Source organism: Chlorocebus sabaeus, chromosome 15 (assembly GCF_047675955.1).
Source record: "Chlorocebus sabaeus isolate Y175 chromosome 15, mChlSab1.0.hap1, whole genome shotgun sequence".
Taxonomy (NCBI): Eukaryota; Metazoa; Chordata; class Mammalia; order Primates; family Cercopithecidae; genus Chlorocebus; species Chlorocebus sabaeus.
The window spans coordinates 15,438,920-15,464,560 of NC_132918.1; the positions used below are offsets into that span (position 1 = coordinate 15,438,920).

At 34.6% G+C, this 25,641-nt stretch overlaps 1 protein-coding gene across 11 annotated transcripts in view; it reads right to left on the minus strand.

The window, feature by feature from the left end:
- Window positions 1-213: 213 nt before the first annotated feature.
- NLGN1 (neuroligin 1) overlaps window positions 214-25,641 on the minus strand; it is an 896,630-nt gene continuing 871,202 nt past the window's right edge. For 9 of the 11 annotated variants that reach the window (XM_073023458.1, XM_073023456.1, XM_073023459.1 and 6 more), the window contains 3 exons: window positions 7,835-8,047; window positions 3,639-4,428; window positions 214-2,822 (listed from right to left, as the gene is read on the minus strand). In XM_073023458.1, coding sequence (XP_072879559.1) covers window positions 2,000-2,822; window positions 3,639-4,428; window positions 7,835-8,047 — 1,826 coding nt within the window. In that variant the 3' untranslated portion in view covers window positions 214-1,999. The remainder of the gene's footprint in view (window positions 2,823-3,638; window positions 4,429-7,834; window positions 8,048-25,641) is intronic. The other 2 variants (XM_037988672.2, XM_037988674.2) reach the window with 1 other exon arrangement.

The window sequence follows — 25,641 nt, forward strand, 5'->3', positions numbered from 1 at the left end:
TTAAAGTTTTATGAGTTTCATCTTAGATGAGACTTGCCTTTAAATACATGTTTGTGTTTTCTGTGGAAGTTACCTATATGTCTTCAAAAACCCGACTGATCTAATCTAGAAAAATTACTCTTTGAGACAGTCATGTTTCTTTGTTTTTCTTTTCCTTTTTTTCTTTTTCTTTTCTTTTTTTTTTTTAGAAAAAAGAAAGACAAAACAGCAATAAACATTTTAGCTCTTTAATGAGCAAAGATCATGTTTCTTAGCATTGGACTAATAGTCATTATCCAGATTATCTTTATTTCACACAATGACCAGTGACATGGCCAAGATGTACAAAGTTGGTTCCATCAAGTAGTATACAATTTTTTTTGTATAATAATCTTTCATTCTTGAAAAAGAGTAACTGAAAAGAAAGGTTTCTGTTACTGCAGTTAGTTTGTCAGAGAAAGTTCTTTGCATTATCTTATAAACTATCAAAATTGCTAGTCATCTGAAAAAATGTAAAAAAAAAATCACATAACTTTAGTCTAATAGAAATATAGTACAGGTAAGAGAGAAAGTATTTATCAGGATGTGCTCTTTAAGTCCATCTCATTTTTTTTTTAAATATAAATGTACATCTGATTACATATACAAACATTTGGAAAGGTCTGTGATATACTGTTACTGGTAAACAACAGGGGGATGAAGAGTTTCCTGTGGTCTGAGAATATTCATTTAAAATCACACATATGTGTAAGACTAAAATCCTCCAGGTGTTGACTCTCCTAGGTTCTGTATCTACGTTGTACTCTACTGAGATTGCGTGAGTAAATTCCAGTGAATGAACCTCAGTGAGAAAGATAAGTGATGTAAAGAGGGACATAACTTTATAATGAATTGTTATTAGTAAACGTTTTGTCATGCAGCATGAGTAAATCAATGAACTCAGAACTATAATCAGAGTGTTAATACTGGGGCATCCTCATATCATGAAAGACTGTTGCAAGTAACTCTTTGGACACACTTCACCTTACCAAAAGGAACAAAATACAGAGTAACAAAAAAACACAGCAACTTATAGATCCTGTACCACATGTCCAATTAGGGTTATAGTTCTATAAATTATCTAGATGAGAATGAAAAGAACATTGAAAACAGGGAATTTTTTTTCTGGGATTCATATCAGCGAGTATTCACCACTATACCTATAGTTTCTTCAAATACCTTTAATAACTAATTCCTTTTATATTGAAACTACTGTGAATTATTTTATTGTAATTACTTTTGCCCCTTAAAATCTTTAGGTTCTGCCAATTGATGGAGGAAGCTTCTATTAAAAACTCCAATGGGATGAGAAGAATTTTAATTACGGCTTAATCAGCAGCACAGCCACCAAGCATATAAATTATCATGCACATCGTGCTAAAAATATCCAGTTTCCTTTATCCCCACAACTTTATACTGACAGCACTTATGTGATAATGTTGTACCTGCCAGTCTTTAAACTTCTTTGTTTTACTGGCAAATTTCAGCATGAGCCTTTGCTAAGGCCATTAACAGCATTGACGCTTTGTGTACTTATCCAAATGTGTAAATATGGTCTACACAATAAAACGGCTCCAAATAAAAACTGGTGAAAATTATCTGACATTCCATTGGTGTGTCCCTTGTGCATATTCATAGTTTTTTTATTTTTATTTTTTATATTTCAGACATAGTTCTTTCCTGTTTGGTGTTCCACATGCCTAATTCCATTATGTAACTTAAATCTTCAAAAAATTAATTCTTGAATGTGAATGAAAAAGTATCATTCGGCACAATTGCTTCAAGCAATTGAAATTTGTTTTTAAAGTTGATTTGTATATACACAATTCATTTTTTTCAAAACCCCCAAAGTTCTTGATATGTATATTCACATAACATTCCTCCTTATTTAAATAGTAAGTCTTGTAGGTTGAAAGCCAAGGAATCTTCAGTAATCGTTTACTGCAATCCACCAAAAAAATAGTTTGTTTCTGTTATCTGGCTATACCCTGGTTGTTGAATGTGAATGGGGGTGGGGATGGGGATGGGGCAGAGTATTGTTCTGTCCTCCAGTAAATGTGTTGAATGTGTGTAAGGGCTGAATCCCTGGTATGGTGTTGGGAATCATTGTAATGGTGTTGGGTGTCATTAAGGGAACATCATCAGGTGACCTCCTCATAGCTAGTGTGTAATCTGGGGGACAGGCGGTCCGAAGAACCACCTCATGTGGATGGATGGACTCACATTCATGATCCAAATCAGTGTGCTTCATTTGGAGGGACATGATTTCTTCTTCTTGTGCATGGGTTAGATCATTGGTAGTAGTGCGCTGAGGGCTGCATCTCCTGTGAACATCATGTCTCCTCTTATCCTTTTTGTAGTACAGGGCTGCAAAGGCCAAGATGTTCAGAAACAGCAGTGATGCTCCAACTGCAATAGTGACACTCAGCTCTGTTGAGTAGTCCCTTTGATCCACTGAAAATGGACTTGGTTGTTGTTTGGGATCATCCTGCTTGGCAGTGGGAAAGGCTGACGTGACAGGTACAGAATTTTTTCTCGTAGGTCTGAAAGTGATGTCAGTTGATGGCACTTTAGTTGTTGTAGAGGTATACTGAGAAATGTCATTGAGATTATGCAGATGAGGTACCAACTCCAACCAGAGGTTCACCTTATTGGCTCTGTAATGCTCTTTAACTCTTGGTTTTAATCCAATATGGAGATAAAGTTGGTCTTTCTGGGAATATCTGGTCCATGCTACTTCTTCAAAACGGTTGGGTTTGGTATGAATGAATTTCGTGTCTTGAGGGACTGGTTGATTTGGGTCACTAAAAAGGAAAAGATAAAGTTATTTTGTTTTTTACTTAAAATCACACTACTTTAACATATAATAATTAAAGAGATGACTCAGCAATGCTTTAGATTTTTTTTTTTAATTAACTTGGGTCAATTTAGAAATATAAATCTCCTACCAGGCAGATTGTTCGATGAGTAATAATGTAAGGCAATAAGTCTCACATTCTTGTTCTCTCTGCCTATCCTGAGATGGGCTACTATCTACCCAAAGATTTTAAAGAATTATTTAAATACTCACATACATATGAGTTGTCTCATAGGCAAACTAGCAGAGATGACATGGAATAGTGGAAAGGATTTTTGATTTTAAATTAGTAGATAAAGGGTTGAGACTAGGTTCTGCTATATACCAGACATGTGACCATCTCTATGACACTCCCAGAACCTCAGGTCTCTTTTTTATAAAGTGGGATTAATAGTACCTGATCTGCCAGATTCAGAAAGGTAGTTGGAAGGATGAAAGAGTGTTGTGAATTACAAAGCACTATAAAATAATATTTTGTACTGCTGAACAATAGTAAATCTTGTATAATTCAAAAACCAAAAGCATATGCAATTAAGTAATGCAATTGAGATATGTACTTTCTTAACAAGCTTCTAAAACACCAGAAATAATAAAGCAATGACTTTAAAAAACACCATAATGTAGAATTAATTTTGAATAAGGGATTGTAATATATTGCAGGCATTAATCCAATATGAGATTATCTGGGCATAAATATCTATTATTTTAAAATGGTTAAAATAACATTTTTATTAAAAATAAACTTCATTCCTTAGGTACATACCCAGTTTTAGCAAAATTTGTCCAGTATGTCATTACAACTGCACTCAGCATCACATCATTTTTGGAGAAATTGCAAGGAAATAACTCTGTAGGACCAATCATGGGGATTCCCAGGACATAGGGAACCTCGTCTCCGTGGGCTGCATCAGCCCAAGCTGGAACCTGATCTGTTTGGCAATGATGGTAAAAGGCATAGAAGTATGTAGGTGAACCAAAGTTTGAGTGAAGATCTGCTGTGGCTACAGCTGGTGCCACCCACTGATGGTCCGTAAACAAAGCCAATAATGTCTTTCTTCTGGTTTCAGGGTTATGACGGTCAGCCCAGTCAGTATACATGAACTTAATGGTTTCTCTCAAAACATCTTTGCCTTCAGGATATCCATATAAATTATCAACAAAATTTGAAACAGCGAAGTCAAAATCACTAGCTGATATACCATCATCGCTATCTACTATATTTTCAACAAATTTTAACCCTTCACCTTGGTTCACTCCTAACATTATATCGTAGTTGAGAAACTCTCCTTGCTCCATCAATATCTGAGGGTCATCTGGTATTACATCACCATCAATCACAGGTCCAAAGGCTATGTGGTATCGAGCTGGTTGAATATCTTGGTCAACAAGTTCTTTGTAAGGCTTCTTCTGTAGGCATTCCACTAACTCTACTGTATCTGAAACATTGCAACCAACTTTTGTGGCCAACATTCTAGCATATTTTGCAGGTTGAAAACTAACAGCCCAGCTGGAAAGGGCTGTTCCACTTTGAGCTATTGCTCGTTGAAAAAGTCCTATGGGAAAATCAACAAAGAATTTTAGATGATCTTTGAGTAATGTTGTGATAAAACAGTAACATCTGATATTTTAGACATGTATATAAAAACCCAGATACAACTCAAGAAACAGGGAGATAGAGACATTTTTGCTTAAGGGAATTACACAAAGCCAACTGCAGGGTATAGTGGATTAGAGAGGTGGATCTAATTCTTCTGCTTTGAGTGGCACCTGCTTTAGGGATCAAGAAGCCTCAAAGAGGTAGCAGGCAAGAAGAAAAGGAGAAGATGTCGTGGTACAAAGTCCCAAATATGTTCTTCAATGAGTGTGTAAATACTTATCATCAACATTAACCAGATGGGGCCAATCTTCTCCTATTCAAGTCCTCAACAGACTCTACATTGTCTGTTTGGAATATTTCCTCTAGCTTGACTGTGTCTATCTTCCTTCAAAATAGTTCTATATATTTGTTTTAACCAGATGTTATTTGAAAAGGAATTCTTGAAGGCTCACACAATGACTGGGGCTGGCTGTTTGTTTATACCCTGGGGTTGGCCCTGAATTCACACAAAACAGAATATTACTTTAGACGTACTCTTTCCAATCTTCATGTCAGACATAGTATGCTGAATATTCATCTTTCAGAAGAAGACATAACATTTGAAGTGTTTTCACTAGGCTAAAGAAAAAACCATCAGCAGACAGATTTAGTGTGGTGTGATTTAACTTTTGCCACTGTTGAATGTACACTACTACTTTTATCATAAAAGATGAAAAGCACATGGTCCACTGCTTTTTACTTAATTGCATTTAAGAATTGTAAATGATGGTTCCATATGCAGTTTGTTAAGTGCTGCATGTCATTAAAATTTACAAACGCACTTTATCTTCTCATTAAGGTATTTTTCTGATAAAATTCCCGTTTTAAAAATATAGTTTATCTATTTGCTTTTAAATATTTAAATTTATTATCAATTTCCAAATACAGTTTTGTGCTTCAGTTATTTAAAAACATGCTTAATTATTCATATGTGTTAATGAGATAAAAACTCTTTTCACAAAGATGTTGAAGCACTGTCTGAATTAGAAGGAAAGTTTTAGATTTTTTTAACCTAATACGCCTATACATTCAACATGTCTGTAACATGTTCCCATATAATTCTAAAGATATTTTAAAAATCTAACAGTATTAATATACATTTATTTTGGTTTTCTGACATCTTTATAAACATTTTTTAGTTTACTAGAACAAAGTATGCTAGAGCAAATGATACAAATGCAGATAATTTTAAAAATTATGTAGCTGTTTATTAACAGTTGCTCAGGAAAATATATTAATAAATAGAAATTATATAACTAAAATAGATCTGGTGATTTCTATAATATTCTTTCCCATTTCAGGGACTCAACATTAACTAAATATACTGAAAGAGATTTGGAAGGAAAGGCACATCATGTTCAATATATCCTAAAATATACCACCTAGATGGTATTGGGAACACCATATGTTTTATCATTAGTGAAAGTGCCTCTTCTGTGGATGCAAGATGGGGTTTACTTACGGTATATCCAGGCCTGAGCATTGGTGCAGCCCTTTGTGGGGTTTATTGCCTTTAAAGTTTACATCTACATTGGAGGCAGAATCAGCTTGATGATTTCAAGAGATTTTTTTTGAGCATCTCCTGATAAAATCAGGCAGCTCAGTCTGGAGATAGGTTTAGGCCAAACCTAAGTTCATGTCTTTTTCCAGAGATAGACAGACTTCCCTGAAGTGTATAATAAAATGTTGTATTTTCAACAGTTTGCATAACCATTTCCCACTGTTCACCACACCATCAGCTGATGACTAGCAGTGTTAGCTGATGAACTAACTGACTCATCTCTTAAACCAATGCTAATTTTATACTAGCTAAAGGTGGCTTTTATGTCAATTTTTGATCAAGTGGCCCTGAGAAACCTATATAGGTGGCTTAGTGTTGCTTTAGTCACATAGTGGCATTACGAAAAATACTGAGATTAGAACAATCTAATCTGTATATAGGTGGCTTAGTGTTGCTCTAGCTACATAGTAGCATTAGGAAAAATACTGAGGTTAGAACAATCTAATCTGTTTAATTAAAAACCACTAAATTTATTATTTCAAAAGAAGCCATTTCTTTACAGATGAAATCTCTCTTGGAAATGTTCATCTGTGTTATTTTGTCATCTTGAATCAGAATTGTACTAATATAAATGAAATCTTATAGAAACTGTGTTAATAAATTGAGTCTATATATGATTCTCCAAATACACAGATTCATTTAAGGACTGGCTATTCTTTTGAAATTCAACACTCATGTGTTTTTGATACCAAAAACAAATATCGTATGTCTGGTGTTCCTATCACAAAACTCAACCTTACAAATTAAGATGCTTCATGAATTATATTTGACAGTATATACTTTCTTCTTGGATATAAAATGACAATAAAAGATCAGAAATTAAAAGATGGTCTGCGTTTTTATATATTCTCTGTCTTCCTCTCTATTATACATAAATAATGCAGAAAAAGTATTTGCTTTGCAAATTTCTCCAGCAATACTCTTCTGTTCTTGTGAAATTTCAAATTAATAATGCAGTCAGAATGGGTGATTCTATGCATGGTAAAATGGAGATGGAATTCATAAAGAACAACATGGTAAGCCTTGGACAGGCACTTTGGAAAAAATATGTCAAAGCCAGAAGATGGAAATGAGAAAAATATTTCATGGATTTCAGCAGCCTCAGTACTCCATGCTGCCTTGCCAAATTTAGGGAGGAAAATAATGCTTTTGGAGTTAAAAATAGAAAAAACACTGAATCAAATGTATTTTTCTTTTTAATCAAAAGCTCTACCAGTGACCTTGATGCTTTGACAATTTTGGATCATGCATGCAAAATAATCAACAGTCCATTCTGTACTCAGACAACAAGCGAAATCACATGTTTTCAGACAAACTAGCTCACGACTGCTTCGTTAGCTTCATACTAATAAAGGGTTTAAAATGTCTATTGTCTTGAAAATAGATGATATACAATCCCTGCATTTAAAAAGTCTCATCTTTGATTTTGATCACTGAATAAACAAAGATGACAGAACTGTAGAATGTCTTTGTCTGATTTTTTCCTCAAATCACCCTTTAAAGGAAAGAAGAGTAACTGTAATGCTAACTATTCTGAAGTGTGCTTGAAAGGGCATCCTTACCAAGCTCCACAGGAGACAAAGAAAAGAGTTTGACGAAAATTTAAACATGCACAGAAAAGCTGAAGAAACAAAGCTTTAAACAGATATTGAGTTCAACCTAACACTCAGTTTGAACAGAGAAATATACAGAGCATCACATACTATTGATGGTGGTGGCATGCAGACACCAAAATTGTCAAAATTTGCAACCTGCATAATACCTTTGGTTGAATTGCTCCAACGGTTACCTTCAGAATAATGGGATAAAGTCAGCAGATTGACACATGAACCCCCAGCACCAGATCCAAAAACAGTGATTCTTAAGGGGTCACCACCAAAGAATCCAATGTTTTCACTAGTCCATCTTAAAGCTTGTATGAGATCAAGGAGTCCATAGTTCCCCTTTGCAGCCTGATCCCCTGTACTCAAGAAACCTGAAAAATATAAATTTGAAAAACACCTTTTGAGCTGACATGAACCAAATAGACATCAAATTTAAATACAAACGAAGCCTATATTAATCAAGGTAAGGACAGTCCAAGTTCATTAGTAAAGATTATTTCCTACCATAATAAAAGAATTTACTTTAGCAAGAATAGCAGTGACTGAAATCTGAAAAATGACATTTATCTTCTCCAAATGCTTCCCAACGTATCCAGGTAACAGATAACAGGGGCAGATAAAGGGAATGCAAACATTCTGAAAACCTGAGGAAAGACATTCCAGGGGCCAAGTTACTCAGTGGAGACATTTGGATAGTATCATGGGGCTTATGTAAATGTGCATTTTGCAGAAAACACCATGTCTGTCCTCAAGTTGCTTGTCATCGAACGTGGTTGAAATGTTAGGCATGTGTGGCAGAGTAGCAGGATGGAAATGTGTAGAGCAGGCGGGTATTTCTCTAAGACTTGTAGAGAAAGGTTTGGTAAACTCCATAAAATTATATAGAACTCTGCATGTATATGACTATGTACATTTTTATCAATGATGATCAATGATTAAGAAAGAATTACTGTGCCAGAGATGACTTGAGGACACGGTTAGGACTACTTTAAATGCCAAACTGAGGGGAGCTACTCAATTAGCAAATGGTGTAGAATAATTGAAGGTTTTTGAAAAGTTCAGACATATATTTCTGGAATGTTCAAAGCTCTGCTTTGTAGTAAATCTGAAAATGAGTGGAAAATGAGGTGAATCTGAAAATGAGCGGGAGAGAAAACGGAGGCAGGGGAGAGAATTTAAGGATCTGAACTGACAGAATGGCAAAGGCAATTGAAAAAAAGAAGACAGATAGAAAAAATATTGTGGCACTAAGATCTGAGTAACTGTTTTACCTATGAAAGTTGTAGAAGGGAGAGTCAAACATATTACTTAACAATATCTTAAACATATTCACTCATTTAGCTGACCTAATAGCTTTTATAGTGTGTTTATTATAACTTGTAAAATAAACATCTATTCTCTAATATATTTCTGCATTTAGTATAAATGAAAATGTAGAAAGTGTTTCATAAAATACTCAATCTTATGTATGTAGAAAATATTTACAGTCCTATTAGATATAAATTGATTATATTCAGGGATATAATTTCCAATCTCAACAAATTTATAGAACCAATTTTTAAAAAATTAATTCTGTTACTGGAGACTTATTATAGAAATTCAATATAATGGGTCAATGTTTGTGATAAAAATTATTTTATTCGATTTGAAATATATCTTTTTGTCAAATAAGCTAAGACATCGATTACATTTATGAAAACAAAACCATGATAACACTACCTATCAGGTTAGCAAATAAATCCATAATCAAACTGAATATATGGATAAGAAATTCTTTAGGATCATTGTAGAAAGGAATAGATGAAGACAAATCCTCCTGAATAATTTTGAAAACTTTGAAGAAATGAAAGAGCTTAGTTATTCTTTTCCTACAAGATCAAAAATTCTAAGAAATAAAACTGCAGTCTCTAACTCATTGTGTATGTATGTGTCTCTGTGTTTGTGGAATCCTGAAAATGCTAACTTTCCTTAAGACTAAAATTGTAAAAAATACAGTTCAAATAAACAAATTTTTCTGGTCATACCCATTCTCTTTTATTGAATTTGCATAATAATTTAAAGAAATTTTTATGATGTCTTCTTAGATAGAAGTATGTGCAAATACTCAATATGCATATAAATTAGAGGACAAGAAAATACAAAAGAGAAGCATGCCAGGGAACTCTTTTAACACTATTTACTATCACATCAACTTTGGTATAAGACAGAATTATTAGTTTACATTTCTGAAAGACACCCTTACAAATGTTTTGGTCTATAAAGACAGACTATTGGCAAGAACTCTGAAAACAATATTATGGAAGGATTACTCTACATTAGATAGAGAAACTCTTGAAGGAAAAAGGATGTGTGTGTGTCAGTGTGTGTGTGTAAGAAAGAGAGAGAGTGAGTGAAAGAATAAGAACATAATACTCTTGTTATTAGGTTGGTGCAAAAATAATTGCAGTTACGTTCAAATTACTCCACTTACTTTCAAATGAATCTTTACATCCATACAGAATTGACTTACTCATAAAATAATCATCATCCAATGTGTAGCATGTAGAGAACCATGGTAATAAGACAATTATTTCTACATTAACTAAATTATATCCCCTCTATAATTCCAGTTATAGATGCACTCTTTAGTCAAATAGCTTTGTGTTTATATAAGTGCTGTAAAAAAAAAAAAAAAGTTCCTCTGAAGAGTAACTTCTACTTGATACATAGTCTAAAGAAGTCTTGTAATATATTCAAGAAAGAGTTTTAAACAAAATAAATTCAGTTCAAAAATGTCATTATTAAACCACAGCATAGAAAATGGAGTAAACCATTGGGTAGAAGTTATTGTGTTGTAGCCTCAAAATGTCCAAGATTACTCAGTCAAGCTCCATTTTTACCCTTCAGTACTGAATTTATCTTACTCCTGATTCTAGTGTATTTCATGTGTATGTCATCTATCTATCTATCTATCTATCTATCTATCTATCTATCTATCTATCTATTTATCCGTCTATCCATTCATCCATCCATATCATCTATCTGAAACTAACTGATCATTAGAGTGAATTTAGAAGACCACGTTGGGTTTTATTTTATGAAAAACTGATAGCAGCTGTCTTTATTAAGGCCGCTGACCAAGCAAATAACATGTCTTCAGACCTGGTAGAGAGATATATACTTGCACAGATTTTTTGATTACTGATGGTATAACATCCTGTGGCTAAGTTAAAGGCACAAAATGAGGAAAGTTAAATTGCTGTCTCAAAAGAGATACAGTTTGCTAATTACCCAAGTGATGTACACTGGCAGCATTCTTTATACCTTGCTATCTAGTGAAGCAGTCATTTAAAGTTCTTTTTAAATTGACTTAGCTGTTATGTCCTTAACAGCATCACTATTTCAGATCACTCTAGCTGAAACTTTACATTGAAGTGCTCAACTATAGTCCAGTCATTGGGGAACTCAATTTTGCAGAGTCCTCACTTCGTGATTACTTTGGAGAAGAAGGCTTTTCCTTTAATGTCACTTAAATAATTCTCAACAGATAGTCACTACTTTATCTCACTTTTCTTGACACTCATTTTAAGTTTCTGGGATGTGTGACTAATTATTGTAGTAACACATTGACATATTATTGTTTTTGTAAAATAGAGTAATAATGACTATAAAACAAACTCTTTTCCTTTTCAGAAAAATGCACAAAATTATCCCCCCCAAAATTCAACTACTTAATTTACTTGACTCAGGAATATAAAACTTTAACAATTAGTAATTTTAAACTTAAGGCTAACTCCCAAATTCATAATTGCAATTATGCTAAAAATTATTTGACTGATTCATATATCTACTACAATTGTCATTCACCTATTTATTCAAACAGAATTTATTTAATACCAGTCTTCCCACCTAAAAACTCAGTGTATCAAAAAACATTTCCATTTGTGGTTCCTACATGAAACTACTAGTTCTACTGAGTTGATTACATCTACTGAGCAGGCTTAGTTTGAGTTTTCTGTTTACCTGATCTGGCAACAAGAGTTAGTTTCAAGTGCTAGAGAGAAACCAGGTAATTGCACATGGGTGCGCAGGCTCTTGTAATGGAAAAATAAGACCAGGCCTGAAATAAATTGGACAAGAGGAAAATAAATAAAAACAGATAATTACTGTGACCAAGGTATTGGCTTAGGTTACTGTTGTCTATGGAACTCAGATAACTTTCTGATAGGCAGACCCTAAGGAGTGTGAAAGGAGCTAATTTAAATTGTCTGGCAGTAGCCCTGCGGTTTATTGGTTGACCCAATTTATACTTAGGTCTTTTACAATACAATCAAACAACCATGTACAAATATCTTTAGAATGCTAAAAGCAAAAAAAAAGAATGCAGACTATTTACATTTGAGATGACAACTAGAATGTCAGAAATGTAAGATGACAGTGATTCTATACTGTAGCCGTGCTTCCTTCTTTTTTAAGGTAGGAACATATTTGAGTGTCTATGTTTATAGTTGTTAATTTCTAGAAACACTGAATAGAATACAGTATTATTTTTAGCCCACATTATGTAGCTCAAGCTATAAGGTAGAAAAGAAATTTGCAGTGTTTATCAATGCTGTTGCCTGGATACAGATGACTGTGGTTTGTTCTTCGAGTCACATTGCTAAGTATTTCAAAATAGAGACCGTACTGAGTATTAAAGACCCAGCCTTGCAGACATGAGACTCTGAATGATAGTGAGATGTCCTTCTAGGGACTTGGGAATACGGATCAAAAAAATAACTCTTTAAGGACTTTGTATCTCAAACATAAAAGGATTTAAAACTGTGGAAACAAAACCTTGAATTCATCCAGCTAAAAATCCAACTAGAAATCCTATGTGCTAACTCTCCTTATCTTTTCAGTTGCCACGTTCAGTCATGTCTTCCTCTGCATTCTGCCTCTGTCTCGTGCTTTAAACTTTATGTCACGGACTTATTCCAGGTCCTCCTCCTTTCTTCTTAGACCCTTGAAATCATTATAACTGGTCAATTAACCTCCAAACTTTCAGCAAGTAAGTATTCCTTCTATCTGTCACTACTCACGTTTGAAAAATATTCTCTTCTAATGGGGTGACATGGCTATATGGAAATAAAATCCTCATGCTAGAATGTGATTAGTTTCCCTTTATTTCTGTTTGAGTCAAAATTGTTTAAAATATAATGTATTAAAATCCCTACAATTAGGCATATATGGCCAAATGATTCTTGACAAAGGTGCCAAGACTATACAATGGCAAAAGAACAGTTTCTTCAACAAATGATACTGGGTAAACTGGATATCCAGATACAGATCAATAAAGTTGGACTCTCAGCATACACCATACAAAAATTAACTCAAAATGAAAAAATCCAAAACTATTGAACTCCTAAAATAAAACATGTATTAAAAATTTCAGGAAATTAGATTAGGCAATGATTTCTTGGATATTAAACCAAAAGCACAAGAAACAAAATAAAAAATAAATAAGACTACACCAAACTTCAAAACATCTGCGCATCAAAAAAACAACAGAATGAAAGGAAACCAACAGAATGGGAAAAAACAATTGCAAATTATGTATCTGATACAGCATTAATATCCAGAAATTTTTACAAGTAAACAACAACAACAAAAAACCCAAATAACCTAATTAAAAAATGGGCAAAGAACTTAAATAGACATTTCTTCAAAGAGATATACAAATGGACAATAAACACATGAAAAGATATTCAACATTACAAGTCATTAAAAAATGCAAATCAAACCCACACTGTAGTATCCGCTCACACCTATAGGATGACTACTATCAAAAACTAGGAAATATTTAGTGTTGGCAAGGATGTAGGAGATTTGCAACCCTTGTTTTGGTAAGAATGTAAAACATGTAGCCTTTATCAAAAATAGTTTGGAGATTACTCAAAAAATTAAGCATAGGATTAATATATGATTCAGCATCTTTCTTCTATGTGTGTGTGTGTATATATATATATACACACACACATATATATGTATATATACAAAAGAATTCAAAGTAGGATTCCAACACGAAATGTGTAAGTCCATGTTCATCTAAGTACTATTTATAATGGCCAAGGGGAAGCAACCCAAGTGTTCATTGACAGATGAACACATAAAGAAAACACAGATAAAGAAGATATACATATGATGCGATATCGTGTAACTTTAAAAAAGAAGCAAATCTTGTTACATGCTACAACATGGATGAGCCTCTAAAGACAATGTGCTATGTGAAATAAGCCAGTCACAAAAAAAGCAAATACTGTCGGATTCTACTCATATGAAATATCTAAGGTAGTCACAATCATAGAAAGAGAAATTAGAAAGGTGGCTACCAAGAGCTGTGGAGAGAGGGGAAGGGGGAATTAGTATTTAATGAGTATAGAGTTTCAGTGCTGTATGAGAAAGTTCTAGAGATCTATTGCTAAACAATGTGAATATACTTAATATATTAATATAGTTATTGCACTGTATATTTACAAATGGTAACAATGATAAACTTAATGTTAATTTTTTTTTTACCATAATAATAAAAAAATTCTCCAAATTGGACAAGTTGGGGTCTGTGTGAGGGAAAAGAACACACACACAGCATTTAATTATTCGCCATATACAGCTAGCTTCCTTGCTATTGTGTTCCCTTGAAGGTTACTGTCTAAATTCTTCTTAGAAAGCAATGAAGGACAAAGTAAAAACAATTTCCATTTTGTGTGTATCTTTTGGAAAAAAAAAAAACCTGGCTCTGAAATGAGGTCAATATCTTAACATCAAACAACTTCGTGGTATTTCCAAAATTTTATGTTTTGGTGAATCTACTTATTAATTTGTTCTAAGATAATCTGCTCTTTAATGACTTGCCTTAGAAATAACACACTGTGTTGCTGCTCATGGCTTCTGATCACTGACAGCTGGACATGGGGGAGTACAGTGGGAAATAAGAAGATGACTGTAAATAGATGCCTGGAAAGAAAATACCTATAGCTATTTCTTTGGTTTTCAGTTTCCAAATTCCAAAGTGTTACCATCTCCAGGGTAAAGAGGTGAGATTATTCCTTCTATATTACACTCAATTTTAACTTCCTGTGACTTCTTCCCCCAAATAAGACCAAAGTATTTATTTTAACCAGATTTCTTCCCAATTTAGGTTGTAATAGTTAGAAAAAAGGGTCCTGATTTACTTAGCTCTGCATCACATACACCATTCGCATTTCAAGAATGTGAAATAGCAAAGACTTGGAATCAACCCAAATGTCCATCAGTGACAGACTGGATGAAGAAAATGTGGCACATATACACCATGGAATACTATGCAGCCATAAAAAAGGATGAGTTTGTGTCGTTTGTAGGGACATGGATACGGCTGGAAACCATCATTCTCAGCAGACTATCACAAGAACAGAAAACCAAACACCGCATGTTCTCACTCATAGGTGGGAACTGAACAATGAGATCACTTGGACTCAGGAAGGGGAACATCACACACGGGGGCCTATGACGGGGAGGGGGGAGGGGGGAGGGATTGCATTGGGAGTTATACCTGATGTAAATGACGAGTTGATGGGTGCTGACGAGTTGATGGGTGCAGCACACCAACATGGCACAAGTATACATATGTAACAAACCTGCACAGTATGCACATGTACCCTAGAACGTAAAGTATAATAATAAAAATAAATAAATAAATAAATAAATAAAAATTAAAAAAAAAAAAAAAGAATGCCCCAAGATACTAGGGAAAATGTAATCCCCAGTTCCAGCTCGCATCACCAAGCCCATATTCTTCGCCACAATTTAAGGCTGTTAGTGTTTTCTGGGTCTGCATCTTAAGGATCCTTTCCTTACTCCTTATACGAAAATTAATTCAAGATGGATTAGAGACTTAAATGTTAGACCTAACACCATAAAAATCCTAGAGGAAAACCTAGGTAGTACCATTCAGGACATAGGCATGGGCAAAGACTTCATGTCTAAAACACCAAAAGCAACGGCAGCAAAAGCCAAAATTGACAAATGGGATCTCATTAAACTAAAGAGCTTCTGCACAGCAAAAGAAACTACCATCAGAGTGAACAGGCAACCTACAGAATGGGAGAAAATGTTTGCAATCTACTCACCTGACAAAGGGCTAATATCCAGAACCTACAAAGAACTCAAACAAATTTACAAGAAAAAAACAAACAACCCCATCAAAAAGTGGGCAAAGGATATGAACAGACATTTCTCAAAAGAAGACATTCATACAGCCAACAGACACATGAAAAAATGCTCATCATCACTGGCCATCAGAGAAATGCAAATCAAAACCACAATGAGATACCATCTCACACCAGTTAGAATGGCGATCATTAAAAAGTCAGGAAACAACAGGTGCTGGAGAGGATGTGGAGAAATAGGAACACTTTTACACTGTTGGTGGGATTGTAAACTAGTTCAACCATTATGGAAAACAGTATGGCGATTCCTCAAGGATCTAGAACTACATGTACCATATGACCCAGCCATCCCATTACTAGGTATATACCCAAAGGATTATAAATTATGCTGCTATAAAGACACATGCACACGTATGTTTATTGCAGCACTATTCACAATAGCAAAGACTTGGAATCAACCCAAATGTCCATCAGTGACAGACTGGATTAAGAAAATGTGGCACATATACACCATGGAATACTATGCAGCCATAAAAAAGGATGAGTTTGTGTCCTTTGTAGGGACATGGATGCAGCTGGAAACCATCATTCTCAGCAAACTATCACAAGAACAGAAAACCAAACACCGCATGTTCTCACTCATAGGTGGGAACTGAACAATGAGATCACTTGGACTCGGGAAGGGGAACATCACACACCGGGGCCTATCATGGGGAGGGGGGAGGGGGGAGGGATTGCATTGGGAGTTATACCTGATGTAAATGACGAGTTGATGGGTGCAGCACACCAACATGGCACAAGTATACATATGTAGCAAACCTGCACGTTGTGCACATGTACCCTACAACTTGAAGTTTAATCATAATAAATAAATTTAAAAAAAAAAAAAAAAGAAAAGCTTATCCAGCACTCCCTTCTTTAGGCTATTGTGTACTTCCTGTCTATGTGTATCTGGACAACAAACCTGGTATCAAAGTTCACAAAGTTCCTGTGCATTTTGAATAACTGCTCTCACAAAGAAGTGAAGAAAGAAGAAATATCCCTTCTAAAAGGACTTTTGAGTCAAAAGAAATCACATTCTTCATTTCTAATCGCTCTGATTGTGTGGGAATATGTCTAGTGATTTAAAGACACAGTGCACTTCAAAGCATGACATTAAAGAAACAACAATGTCTATCATATGAGAAAGGTCCTCAGGAAATATATACTTCAGAATTATACTATGTAGCTTCAGGAACAATAAAAACTAAACCTATTTTGCAATTTTCTAACTGTTCAATATTTATTTTTATCTCTCTTAAGTGTTTCCGTTGTAACCTGTGTGTATGTATGTGTGCTTTGTAATGTAGTATTTATAAGTCATTCATATTCTTTATTTTTTTTCTGGACTACAATTTCTATCCACTGCAATTGTCCCCAAATAGTCATTATATACATGTTTGCTGAATGAAGGACAGTATTAATGTTATAATTTTCTATTAACACATGAAGACTAACAATTAAACTTTCCAAATGAAGTAAGTCTATTATCTTTCTTAGATGGCAGCAGTGAAGTGAGAACTTAAGAAAAATCCCTCTCAGCAGCCAATCTTGAGGGAAAGTACTCTAAGATGCAGTGTGGGTGGCATTAGCTTTGAAGAGAGAAAAATAGGACAATCCTGGATGGGGCTTATCCGAGATGAGATAAGAGGACACGTGGCCCAGTAGGCTATCCCAGAATATTGGTCTAGAATACAGGTCAAGGTCCTAAAGTTTGAGAGACTGTTGAGACTCCTTCAACATTTAGTGTGGCAAAAAGACAGCCAGACTTAGTGGAATAACCAGGATGTTGGTATAGTTTGGATATCCGTCTCCTCCAAATCTCATGTTGAAATTTGATCCCCAGTGTAGGAGGTGGGGCCTATTAGGAGGAGTTTGGGTCATGGGAGCAGATCCTTTATGAATGGCTTGTTCCCCTCCTCATATGACATTACAATATATTTCTTTTTTTTTTTACAAAAAAAAGTGGTTCCTCTTTGCCTCCCGCCCTGAGTGGAAGCCAGAGGCTCTCACCAGAAGTAGATGCTAGTGTGATGTTTCTCGTACAGAACTGCAGAATCATGAGCCAAATAAATCTCTTTTCTTTATAGATTATCCAGCCTTAGGTATTCCTTTATAGCAACACAAACAGACTAACATAGGTTTGTGAGCAAATTACTGTGTCAATTAGCTAGTCCCTCTGAGTTTTGGTTTTCTAATAGACAATATTAATAATAGTATCCATCCCATAAAATTATCATTATTAAAAGAGATAATGTGGCTGGGCATGGTGGGCTCACGCCTGTAATCCCAGCACTTTAGGAGGTGGAGGCGGGTGGATCACGAGGTCAGGAGATCGAGACCATCCTGGCTAACACGGTGAAACCCTGTCTCTACGAAAAATACAAAAAATTAGCCGGGTGTGGTGGCAGGCGCCTATAGTCCCAGCTACTCAGGAGACTGAGGCAGGAGAATGGCGTGAACCTAGAAGGTGGAGCTTGCAGTGAGCCAAGATTGTGCCACTGCACTCCAGCATGAGTGACAGAGACTTTGTCTCAAAAAAAAAATAAATAAATAAAATAAAAGAGAGAATGTTTTTAGTATGCAAGGAGCTTAATATATGTTGTATAAAATACTTTGGCTATAATTAACTAACTGAATTTGACATTTTCTTTATTATCACCTATTTCATTAAATAGAATAAACCACTCATCCATTTGTACTGAAAAAAAATATGAAGTCAAGAAGAATTAAAAGAAAAAAGCTTTTAAGAATTACAAAAAGTTAAATATTTATAATATACAAAATAGGGTAAAATTTACCACATTTTTAAACTATTCCATGGAAAGGAGTTGGCAAGACATCTCAAAATACATATGTTCAAAAAATAATATGCTGGCAAGGTTGTGAAGCACAGGGAATGCTTATACACTCCCGGTAGAAAGTATACTCGTTCAGCTACTGTAGAAAGCAGTTTGGAGATTTCTTGAAGAACTTAAAATAGAAATACTGTTCAACCTAGTAATCGCACTACTAGGTATATACTCAAAGGAATATAAATAGTTTTGCCATAAAGACACATGCACATGTATGTTCATTGCAGCACTATTCAAATAGCAAAGACATGGAATCAACATAGATACCCATCAGTGGTGAATTGAATAAACAAAATGTAGTATATATACACTGTGGAAATATGTGCAGCCATAGAAAAGAACAAAATCATGACTTGACATGCGATTTATCCATGTAACAAATCTGCACATACACCCACTGAACCTAAAATAAAAGTTGGAAAGAAAAAAAAACAATATATATATGTATATATATACACACACACATACACACACACACATGTATGCACTGAGGGCAACATATATATACACACACACACACACATATATTTAACATATATGTATGTTGCCCTCTTAGTTTCAGGTAGAGTAAGAGTATTTTGTTAAACAATAAACAAATTTAAGGAATTCTATTAAGGGTAAGGAACATGTTTGTATTCACTGTAGATAGTTTCTTAGAATTGAAACCAAACATTTAATTGGATTGTATTGTAATAAAAACAGTTTCGTGAACCAGAATACTATGATGATATGAAATAGAGGACATTGTGTCTTGATTTGCTGACAATTCATTACTTTAGGATAGTTTTTTAAAAATTGCTAATACACAAAAATGATGCAATTTTTAGGCTATCGGAAAAAGAGAGTAGAAAAAAAGCCATCTCCTTCAAAAACAGTGTGAGAATGAGGGAGAATGAGGGAGAGAGAGAATGAGAGAGAGAGAGAGAGAGAGAGAGAGAGAGAGAGAAGTGATATGTGAGAAATCTGATCATCGTAAAAGAGGTAGCAAGGGTCAACTGCAAATAGCTGGGTCTGAGTGGGAAAGAGGGATGCTATGGTCTTTAATTTCACACTAGCTGATCCCTGAGACAGACACAAATAATAGAAAGATACAAGATAAGGTCTGGGTAATGTATAAAAATGACAAGATAATTTAGTAAGAATGTTGACTAGACTAGATTATTTTCCATATTTTATTTCTAGTATCTCAAATTTTTTTGAGAGAATAAATATCACCCTAATGAATGACTAGGAAAACCTGGTATTTATTATATGCTGCTAATATTATAGTCTTCTCCATTAAAAGCTATTCTGACAGATTTAGTGATTTTAAAACTTTTGAATACTTTCAGTATTTTGAAACGTAAAACATAGTAGAAAGAACTACTGTCTACACTTCAACCATATCTCCAACATAATACCTTTTACTCTCCCCTCTTTAACCCTCTCCTTCTTTCCCTTTCCTCCCTTCCCTTTCTTTTCTCTCCCTCTCCTATCAAACCTGAACTCACATGTGGAATTTAGTTTTCTCTTTGGTCCCTTTAACTTTGAACAGTTTGTTGGTCTTTATTTTTCTTGACTTTGACATTTTTTGAGGAATGTAGGTTAGTTATTGCATATAATGTCTTTCTATTAGGGTTTATCGGATGTTTCTTCATAATTATATTCAGGTTATGCATTTCTGGTAAAAGATTAGTGAAGGGATGTTGTATCATCTCCATGCACTACAACAGGAGGCACATGATGTTGCTTTGCCCATTGACCATTTGGTTAGGGTGGTGATTTTGCCATTTCTCCATTACAAAGTTACTGTCTTCCCTTTGCAGGGGATAAGTATAAAGTATACAGATATATTGAAACTATAAACATTTTCTTTTACATCACTTTTACATATTAATCTTAACATCTGTTGACGATCCTTATCTAAGAAAATTTAATGTTATCATTTATTTTACTATTAGTTGGAATTGGCTGTTAAAAAAAGCTTTTTCTTCTTTTCAACTTTTATTCACTTATTCATTTGTTTATATCATTATGGATTCAAGGGTTCTTATTTTATTCTAGTGGTTATAATCTTTTACTGCCATATTTTGAGGCTACAATTGTCCCACATATGGCTAGTGGGAGCCCCTCAAAGCTGGTTCCTATGTCATTTTGACAGGTACCTATTACCTTTGAACACATCTTTTCTTTGGCACAATAAATACAGCAATTTTACAAGAAACCTCTAACTAGTAGTTAGGGGACTTTGGCTTTCCTTTATTTGTCTGGTTAAAATTTTTGAATGGTCTTCTCATATATAATTCCTAAATATTTAGTAATTATCAAATTAATTAAATTTACAAAAAAATTAATAAATGAGAATTAATTAAAATTACAAAAGCTAATTATAAAAATTATTACTATTTTTTCCAACTTTTAGTTTAAGTTTGGAGGTACATGTGCAGGATGTGCAGGTTTGTTACATAGGTAAACATGTGCCATGGTGATTTGCTACACAGATCATCCCAGGATCAATACTTTGTACCCTTCAATCCAATCAAGTTGACACCCAGTATTAACCATCACACACGCATTTTGATTTATATATAGCTAATCCCGATGCTCTCCCTTTTCCCACCTCCACTCTCTGACAAGCCCCAGTGTGTGTTGTTCCCCAACATGAGTCCATGTATTCTCATCATTCACCTCCCACATATAAATCAAAACACGTGTGTGATGGTTAATACTGAGTGTCAGCTTGATTGGACTGAAGGATACAAAGTATTGATCCTGGATGTGTCTGTAAGAGTGCTGCCAAAAGAGATTAACATTTGAGCCAGTGGGCTGGGAAAGGCAGACCCACCCTTAATCTGAGTGGGCACAATCTAATCAGTTGCCAGCATGGCTAGAATATAAGCAGGCAGAAAAATGTGAAAAGAGAGACTGGTCTCACCTTCCAGTCTATGTCTTTCTCCCATGCTGGATGCTTCCCGCCATCAAATGTCAGACTCCAAGTTCTTCAGTTTGGGAACTTGGACTGGCTCTCCTTGCTCCTCAGTCTGCAGATGGCCTATAGTGTGACCTTGTGATAGTGTGAGTTAATACTTAATAAAGTCCCCTTTATATAATATATACATATATATCCATGTCCCTGTGCAGGACATACCTCATTCCTTTTATTGGCTGCATAGTATTCAATGGCCTATATGGACCCCATTTTCTTTATCCAGTCTATCATTGATGAGCACTTAGGTTGATTTCATGTTTTTGCTATTTGTGAATAGTGCTGCAATGAACACATGTGTGCATGTATCTTTATAATAGAACAATTAATATTCCTTCGGATATATAGCCAGTAATGGGATTGCTGGGTCACATGGCATTTCTGCCTCTAGGTTTTTGAGAAATTGCCACATTCTCTTTCACAATGATTAAACTAATTTACACTCCCATCAACAGTGTAAAAGCATTCTTTTTTCTTCACAACCTCACCAGCATCTGTTGTTTTTTGAGTTTTTAATAATAGTCATTCTGACTGATGTGAAATGGTATCTCATTGTGATTTTGATTTGCATTTCTCTAATGACCCGTGATGATGAGCTTTTTTATATATGTTTGTTGGCTGCATGTATATTTTCTTTTGAGAAATGTCTGTTCATGTCTTTTGCCTACTTTTTAATGGGGTAGTTTTTTTTTCTTACAAATTGGTTTAAGTTCCTTAGAGATGTTGGATATTAGACCTTTGTCAGATGGATAGATTACAAAAATTTTCTTCCATTTGATAGATTGTCTGACTCTGTTGATAATTTCTTTGCTGTGCAGAAGCTCTTTAGTTTAATTAGATCCCATTTGTCAATTTTTGCTTTTTTAGTAATTGCTTTTGGTGTGTTTGTCATGAAATCTTTGTCTGTGCCTATGTCCTGAATTGTATTGCCTAGGTTTTCTTCTAGGGTTTCTGCAGTTTTGGGTTTTACATTTAAGTCTTTAATCCACCTTGAGTTGATTTTTGCATATGAAAATTACTTAAAAATTCTAGTAATTACAAGGAACAGAAACTGAAGCTTATTCCTAAGTTTTGGAGTATAGTGGTATTTCATTTCCAAAAAAGAGGCATAAAATGGGGTAAAACCACAATCTAGAACAATACTAAATAATCTCACATACATTGCATATAGAAGTACCAACACACCGCCACACACATACAAACACACATGCACACACCAAGTAAAAATTGAAAGCACTAATGTCTATAATTCATCCTAGCTAAAAAAATACTATTAATGGCTTAAATTTCATAGATTATGGAAATAGCATGGTAATATGAGTTATGTAGATTATGTCATTAGAAAAAATAAAGGTAATGAGGAGGGAAAGAAATCAGCTTTCTTTGAACATTTCAAATGTTGTCTGAGAAGTGGGACAGCATTTTGGAGAGATGTAGAGATGATTAAGCAACCAATCTCTGGATTTACCTCCACTGGCACTCTTGACATGTTGTTGTCACTGGCGTATTGGCCTACGTCCCCTGAATAAACACAGTATACCTTTGTGTTCCTGACACCTAGCTTAATTTCCATGGAATAAATATTTCATGAAATAATAAATAAAAAACAAATTAATGAATCTCCTAGTAAGACTTCTATTATTATACTCTCTTGCCTGATGGAGCATGTAGCTTCACGAACTTGGCCTTTGACTTGATTATCATGACACCCTGGGAATGGGAGAACATTAACATACACTATGCTCAATATATTTAAAACTTCCTATATAATTTTTGAATAAAAATTTTCTGTTCAAGAAGGCCAGGAGCAGTGGCTCAAGCCTGTAATCTCAACACTTTGGGAGGCTGAGGTGGGCAGATCACTTGAGCCTAGGAGTCTGAGACCAGCCTGGGTAACATGGCAAAACATCATCTATATAAAAACTGCAAAAATTAGCTGGGCATGGTGGTACATGACTGCAGTTCCAGCTACTTAGAAGGCTGAAATGGGAGGATCGTTTGAACCCAGGAATCAGAGGTTGCAGTAAACTGAGATTACACTATTGCACTCCAGCCTGGGCGACAGAGTGAGACCCTATCTCAAAATAAATAAATAAATAAATAAATAAATAAATAAATAAATAAATAAAATAAAATAAGAAAAGAAAGAAAAAGACTTAGTTCTATAATAACCTAAATATTCTCTCTAAATCTCAAAAGACATCAAAATATTCTAGTCTTTGCAGTGAGAGGGAGTTTGGCTGATTTTATCACTGTCACTCTCATTCACAGATTCCTCTCTGCAAAGTTCCGCTGCTCTTTGACATGTTTCAATGGTCAACTCCTTCTGTCTCTGAGGCTTGGCTTAAATGTTTTTGGAACTACTTTAAACACAGTTTTCCTACTTTCCTCTAAACACCCAGTTTAATCTAGACATTCATTTGTAAGTGTGTACCAACACTGACTTGGAATTATTTGTTTAACACCATCCCCATATCTGGCAAAGTGTCACACATATAGTAGGTGTATCATAAATCTTATGAAGTTAAAGGTGGCTATTTCTAAGCACTTTTGATTCTGGAAAAAAAAGTAATTAAAATATATATAACAAGGGAGAATTAGTTAATGATTTCTTTTTATACATAGCCTAAATACAAATATAGTTACAAAAACGAGAAATGAGTATGTGAGGCCTGTTTTATATATCTTTATTACTTTTTTTGCAGTTAAAAATGCTGATTTTGTTTAGAAATCCTAATATTTCTAAAGGAAAGGAAAAACTGGACACAATATTTTTTTGTATTGGTAGACATAACAGTAGATTGTATCTGCCATTCCCGACATTATGTAGATAAAATCACTAAGGAAAACCTAAATATCTATAAGATTAACTAAGTGAAGGTAATATGTTTATTTTCACCTAACACAACTATTCATGCTTATGGACATAATAATTAGACTAAAATGTGAGAACCAAAATTGGTGTAAGTATTTTACAACACATGATCTAGAAACACATGTAGAGAGAAAAGTCTCAAGTTAGATGTAGTGAAAGCTATAGAGGAAAGAAAATTACATTAAGCTACTTTTCAGTAATCAGGTCTCTGATAGAACTTGAAAGATAATTCAAGTTTCTCACTACCCCAAATTTTAAATTACAAAAAAAAAAAAAATTAAAAATGACTTTTCCTAAGAAATTACAATTAGCAGTTTTTAAGAGACAAGCTTGCGAACCCTAAATTAGGGCCATATGGTATGTATTTTGGTGCATCTGCTAAGTGCACATGAAAGCACTAGAACAAGGAACTGAAATATCCTGAGGCAAACTCCTGATTCCATCAGCCAGTGTAGCAGTATCAGCAGCTAGCTTCAAGGCATCTTGTTTACTAATGCCAAGAGGATATATAATAGTTCTGAGTTAGCTGTTTACAATTAATCCACCTAATATTGAAAACTGGAATAATTTTTGGCTTTTGGATTCCACTCAAGTTTAAGCAACATGGTGATATTGGCTTCCGCAATCCTCTGGAGGTGCTGTCTGAAGCCCCAAATCTATTGCTGTGTTAGCCAGTGAAGGCTCACCAAGGAGAAAATTATTCATGCAACTTGGCCTTCAGTTAGAGAAATTTTTCAAAAGTTTTCCCAGGGTTGGAATTACTACAGTAGCTAATATGGATCTTCAGCTCAGAGGGTCATGGAACGCTGTTCAGCAGAGAAGGAAATATTGAAACAAGTAGAAGGTCAATTTAGAAGAGGCAGTGATCTGAATCTCCCCCAGGGTGCCCTCACATTAAGCTCAGGTTTGTAATTGAAAATAAATCTTTCATGTCCGGGTGACAAGTCTGAGGTCCTGTTCTGGGTGCAGTTTTCACTAAGCATTATATTTTCCTGCTTGAAGTCACTGTCCTTTTCAGCTGATTTGACCTGTAATGCCACAGTTGGATGTTGGCTGCCAAGTG